Source organism: Bison bison, unplaced genomic scaffold (genome assembly GCF_000754665.1).
Source record: "Bison bison bison isolate TAMUID 2011002044 unplaced genomic scaffold, Bison_UMD1.0 scf7180017864508, whole genome shotgun sequence".
NCBI lineage: Eukaryota > Metazoa > Chordata > Mammalia > Artiodactyla > Bovidae > Bison > Bison bison.
The window spans coordinates 12,776,381-12,783,101 of NW_011495064.1; the positions used below are offsets into that span (position 1 = coordinate 12,776,381).

The 6,721-nt window shown below is 38.5% G+C and overlaps 1 protein-coding gene across 3 annotated transcripts in view; it reads left to right on the top strand.

Annotated features, from left to right (window-relative positions):
• The window catches only part of EXOC6B (exocyst complex component 6B), a 734,244-nt gene that overhangs the window by 418,500 nt on the left and 309,023 nt on the right, over positions 1–6,721 (top strand). For all 3 annotated transcript variants that reach the window (XM_010829771.1, XM_010829772.1, XM_010829773.1), the window contains one exon: positions 5,040–5,151. In XM_010829771.1, the coding sequence (XP_010828073.1) occupies positions 5,040–5,151 (112 nt within the window). The remainder of the gene's footprint in view (positions 1–5,039; positions 5,152–6,721) is intronic.

Consider the following 6,721-nt stretch of genomic DNA (forward strand, 5'->3'; position numbering starts at 1 on the left):
TTTTTTTTTTTTTTTCATTCCACCAAAGTCTCTCAGCATATGACTGTTTCACTCTCTCATCTCTGTGTATCCAGATTAGACAACTGGCCTTAGATATGAAGGTGATGGCTGCTTTTTGCTCATCTTTCAAGAGCTTTATCTCAGTGTGCAGTTTAATTCAGTTATGCATCTTTGTGTATATTATACTTCATTAATATTAAAGGAAAATACAACTTTTAGCTTAGACCTAGCTTTCTTCTGCTTTTGAAGGTAATGACAGCGTTTCTTGATCTTTGACATCGTATCTAAGAATAGAATTTCTACCAGATCTTCTTAAAGCATAATAGAAATATGTAATGTAAGTAGAGATGCTAGGTGGGTGATTACTATCAGAGTCACCAGATTATTTTGGGCCCCTGTGTTCATCACTTGTATAGCAACCTGTACTTATTCATTACACATACTGTAATTGATATGATATAACTGTGAGTCTGACATATGAAGGCAGGAACCATGAATATTTCTTCGCTATTGTAAATACAGTATTCCATCAACACAAGTGTAACTTCAATATCTCTTCACCATTGTAATTTCAATACTCCATTAACACATTTTTGTAATGAAGTTTTAAATTCAATAACATTTTTGGAAAGGGTGGCAATAGGCCAGAGTTTATCATTCAGTAAATATATCCTGTAAGAATATTTTGAGGTATCTTTTTTTCCCCTAACTGAATTTCCTACCTGGATTCCTTGCAGTCTTCTTTATTTCAAATAATTTTCTCTTCTGCATAATAATCTAATTTGTGTACATATTTAGTAATTTAAGATTTTTAATTGAACTATATACTAAGGCTCTGATATTCTGTAGAAAGAGAAATCAATAAGATAAAATTTGTGACCTTTGCTCACAAGCAATAAATTACTGAAAAAGAACTGCTTACAAGTCTTTCAGATCAGATCAGTCACTCAGTCGTGTCCGATCTTTGCAACCCCATGAATCGCAGCATGCCAGGCCTCTCTGTCCATTACCAGCTCTCGGAGTTCACCCAGACTCACATCCATCGAGTCAGTGATGCCATCCAGCCATCTCATCCTCTGTCATCCCCTTCTCCTCCTGCCCCCAATCCCTCCCAGCATCAGAGTCTTTTCCAAGGAGTCAACTCTTCGCATGAGGTGGCCAAAGTACTGGAGTTTCAACTTTAGCATCATTCCTTCCAAAGAAATCCCAGGGCTGATCTCCTTCAGAATGGACTGGTTGGATCTCCTTGCAGTCCAAGAGACTCTCAAGAGTCTTCTCCAACACCACAGTTCAAAAGCATCAATTCTTCGCCACTCAGCCTTCTTCACAGTCCAACTCTCACATCCATACATGACTACTGGAAAAACCATAGCCTTGACTAGATGAACCTTTGTTGGCAAAGTAATGTCTCTGCTTTTGAATATGCTATCTAGGTTGGTCATAACTTTCCATCCAAGGACTAAGTGTCTTTTAATTTCATGGCTGCAGTCACCATCTGTAGTGATTTTGGAGCCCAGAAAAATAAAGTCTTGACACTGTTTCCACTCTTTCCCCATCTATTTCCCATGAAGTGATGGGACTGGATGCCATGATCTTTGTTTTCTGAATGTTGAGCTTTAAGCCCACTTTTTCACTCTCCACTTTCACTTTCATCAAGAGGCTTTTGAGTTCCTCTTCACTTTCTGCCATAAGGGTGGTGTCATCTGCATATCTGAGGTTATTCATATTTCTCCTGGCAATCTTGATTCCAGTTTGTGTTTCTTCCAGCCCAGCGTTTCTCATGATGTACTCTGCATAGAAGTTAAATAAACAGGGTGACAATATACAGCCTTGATGTACTCCTTTTCCTATTTGGAACCAGTCTGTTGTTCCATATCCAGTTCTAACTGTTGCTTCCTGACCTGCATACAGATTTCTCAAGAGGCAGATCAGGTGGTCTGGTATTCCCATCTCTTTCAGAATTTTCTTTATTGTGATACACACTTTATTGTGATCCACACAGTCAAAGGCTTTGGCATAGTCAATAAAGCAGTAATGTTTTTCTGGAACTCTCTTGCTTTTTCCATGATCCAGCGGATGTTGGCAATTTGATCTCTGATTCCTCTGCCTTTTCTAAAACCAGCTTGAACATCAGGAAGTTCACGGTTCACATATTGCTGAAGCCTGGCTTGGAGAATTTTGAGCATTACTTTACTAGCGTGTGAGATGAGTGCAATTGTGCGGTAGTTTGAGCATTCTTTGGCATTGCCTTTCTTTGGGATTGGAATGAATACTGACCTTTTCCAGTCCTGTGGCCACTGCTGAGTTTTCCAAATTTGCTGGCATATTGAGTGCAGCACTTTCACAGCATCATCTTTCAGGATTTGGAATAGCTCAACTGGAATTCCATCACCTCCACTAGCTTTGTTCATAGTGATGCTTTCTAAGGCCCACTTGACTTCACATTCCAGGATGTCTAGTATTATTGCAATACTGACTTTATTTTAAGAAATATTTGTCTCAAAAGGGTATCTTTTATAGAGAGACATCTTGGGTGACACTTTTAGGGGCTTGTGAAAGATACATAGTTCTGGAATTTTGTTTGTTGATTGTAAGATTTATTTTTAAAACTTTGCTTGTAAAGATAGCTTTGGAGTTATTTTCTTTATGTTTAGTTTCCTTTACTGAATAAAAAGTATCATTATTGATCACTTTTGGAATAGTAAGGATTATAAAACATTTAGGTAGAATTACATTATTGGTTTATTTTCGAAGTCAGGGGAAAAGAGAGTACCAAGATAGATGTAGGGAATTAAGAAGTACATACTACTGTGATTGGACTAATAACCTGCAAGGATAAGTTATACAGCACAGGGAATATGGCCAATGTTTTATAACTTTAAGTGGAATATAATCTTTAAAAATTTTGATTCATTTTGTTGTCTACCTGAAAGTAATAAAATCTTATAAATCAATAATAAAGGAGAGAAATGGTAGAGACCTAGTAGATGCTGAAGAGATCAAGAAGCGATGGAAAGAATCCACAGAACTGTACAGAAAAGATCTTAATGTACTGGATTCCTACAATGGTGTGCTCAGTCACCCAGAGCCAGACATTCTGGAGTGCAGAGTCAACTGCTGTTAATAAAGCTAGTGGATGTGACAGAATTCCAGTAGAACTATTCAAAACCCTAAAGGATGATGCCTTCAAAGTGTTGCATTCAATATGCCAGCAAATCTAGAAGACCCAGCAGTGGCCACAGGAGTGGAAAAGGTCAGTCCTCATCCCATTTCCCAGGAAGGGTAGTATTAAAGAATGTGCTAACCATCAGACAGTTGCACTCATCTCTCATGAGGTCATGCTTAAAATCTTGCATGTTAGGTTCAGCATTACGTGAACCAAGAACTTCCAGATGTCCACTCTGGATTTAGAAAAGGAAGAGGAACCAGAGATCAAATTGCCAGCAGTCTCTGGGTCATAGAGCAGGTTAGGGAATTCCATAAAAACATCTACCTCTTTTTTATCGACTACGCTAAAGCCTTTGACTGTGTGAATCATAAAAAACTGTTGGAAACTCTTAAAGAGATGGGAATACCAGACCATCCTACCTATCTCCTGAGAAACCTGTTTGCAGGTCAAGAAGCAACAGTTAGAACCCTATATGGAGCAACTGATCGGTTCAAGATTGAGAAAGGAACACGACAGGGCTGTCTGCTGTCTCCCTCTTTGCTTAACCTATACACTGAGCACATCATGAGAAATGCTGGGCTGGATGAGTTGCAGACTGAAATCGAGGTAGACAGGAGAAACATCAACAACCTCAGATATGCAGATGATACCACTCTAATGGCAGAAAGCGAAGAGGAACCTCTTGGTGAAGGTGAAGGAGAAGAGTGAAAGAGCCTGCTTAAAACTAAGTATTATAAAACTAAGATCATGGCATCCAGCCCTATACTTCATGGCAAATAGAAGGGGAAAATGTGGAAACAGTGACAGAATTCCTCTTCTTGGGCTCTAAAATCACTGTGGATGGTGACTGCAGCCATGAAATCAGATGATTGTTTCTTGGCAGGAAAGCAATGACAAATCTAGACAACATGTGAAAAACAGACATTGCAGTACCAACAAAAGTCTGTAGAATCACAGCTGTGGGCTTCCCAGCGGTCTCATACAGCTATGAGAGCTGAACTGTAAGAAAGGCAGAGCACCACAGAATTGATGCCTTCGAACTGTGGTGCTGGAGAAGACTCCTGAAAGTCCCTTGGACAGCAAGGAGATCAAGCTGGTCAATCTTAAGGGAAATCAACCCTGAATTCTTGGAAGGACTGATGCTGAATCTCCAGTATTTTGGTCATCTGATGCTAACAGCCAACTCATTGGAAAAGTCCCTGATGCTGGGAAAGATTCAGGGCAGAAGGAAGATAGGGTGTCAGAGGATGAGGTGGCTGGGTGGAATCACCAATGCAATGGACATGAACTTGGGCGAGCTTTGGGAGATAGTGAGGGTCGGGAAGGCCTGGCGTGTTGCAATCCATGGGGTTACAAAGAGTTGGACATGACTGGGCAACTGAACAAGGAGAAGACATAATATGAAATATGATGACATAGGAGCAGAGATATTTTTCTTTTTTTTAGGAGCCTTTATCAGCTAATTGTGCAGGAAGGCTACAGAGAGATCAGCTTGAAAAATTATGAATATTAACTGTGAAGGAATTTGAATGTGTGGGAGAAATAAAGGTTTCAGGACACAGAATCATGTTAGAGGATTCTTCATGAGAGGTAGTGTAGCATAGTGTTTAAGTGTTGTTGGCTTTAGATCTAGACTGCCTTATTAAAATCTTTTTTTTTTTTTTTTGCTATCTGCTCAATACTAAAATTATTTCTCATGGTTATTGTGAAGGTTGAATGAATTTTTATACATTAAAGTATTTAGAACCTAATTTCTGAAGTACAATAAATATTTCCTGCAGTTATTATTAGTATTATTAAAGTACTACTGGAGCCTTGTTTGCAAAATAATTCTCCTACCTATGACTGACTCTTGATACTTCCTTTTTAGCTCAACTGAAGTTGATGACATGATTCGTAAATCAACAAACCTGTTGCTAACTAGGACTCTAAGCAACTCTCTGCAGAATGTCATTAAAAGGAAGAATATTGGACTTACTGAGGTAACTCTGCTATTATTGGAGGCAGTCAAGGCAATATGTGAATAAATCTCCTAAGCCCTAGGGCTTGTGTGTTAATTAATTACAATTTTCTGTGTGGTCTGTCATGTTCTTCATGGGATCATGGTGAAAGTGCAAAATAAATTCCTTGTATTTTTCATTTGTTGCCTTGGAGAAATCCAGTATTTTTTGGAAAAGTCACTTTTCTCTCTCTCATATCTTCACTAATTTAACTGGTTTTCCTTTCTGAGGTTATTGGGTTAAATTTCTATTATTTGCAATTGATTATATATTTTATAAACATTGTTGATTGGAGAATAGAGTCAATGTCAGGATCCTGTTTAAAATAATGGCACTTTGAGTACAACATACAGTATGAAATCACATTTTGCCTACATAAGTCACTGATGCCAGGGATATTAGCATTCATAGTCATTGGTTAGTGTTAGATTCAGATTTTGTTTTTGAGAAACATTAGGAATATGAATAGTAAATTACTCTTAATTAGCATGTAACTGGGAATTTAGGATTGAGGAAATGTGAGAGAAAGGCAGTTGTCACATTTCTGTGGAAGCTTACACAATCTCACAAAGGATGAAGGGATATTGTACATATGTTGAGAACAGTATCTTTGCAAACCGAATATCTGATGCATTGTCTTAAGTCCTAAAATTTAGAAAGATGTGAAATTTCCTTTTCTTAGAAACCCAGGTTTGTGTAGGAGCCTCAAACTGCCACTTTATGGAAATCATAGTGCCAAAAATGAGAGATGGGAGGAATCTTATTCACAAGCAAAGGGAAAGGCTGTTGGCCATCTGCTTTACCTATATAGGTGGTGTAGTTTCAAATTCAGTTGGTCTAGAAAATTGACATTTTTCGGTATATGTTACCAAGGATGAACATCAGAAAGTGATTAACGATACTGACCCATAGGTAAATATAGCTGGAAGCCAGGTGAACATCTATTGTTACTTCTGATTTTGGAGTGATTGTTTCTTTCCCTGTGTTAATATTTTAAAATACTGTATTATAATATATAAATAGTGTATTACAACATGGGACATTGGCAGTGATTGAATTCTACTTATAACCAACTTATTTTTATAGTTTAAAGTCACATTTGACATTATTAGACAATCCCTTCACTTTGCAATGCTTTGTTTCTGTTGCCTGATCTAGAAGTGTTAGTTATTGCCATTATGTGTCTGAGGATAGGCTAACTTCTTTTGTAATCAGGAACGCTACAAAAAACCAAGTTCGACTGAAAATTTGGCAGTCCTTCTATTTTGTAGACTATTCTGTTCTCCTTTTCTGAATCCCAAGTAAGACAAGAAATTTATTTATTTTACGAACTGCTGCTGCTGCTGCTGCTAAGTCGCTTCAGTCATGTCCGACTCTTTGCGACCCCATAGACGGCAGCCCACCAAGCTCCCCCATCCCTGGGATTCTCCAGGCAAGAACACTGGAGTGGGTTGCCAATTCCTCCTCCAATGCATGAAAGTGAAAAGTGAGAGTGAAGTTGCTCAGTCGTATCCGACTCTTAGCAACCCCATGGACTGCAGCCCACCAGGCC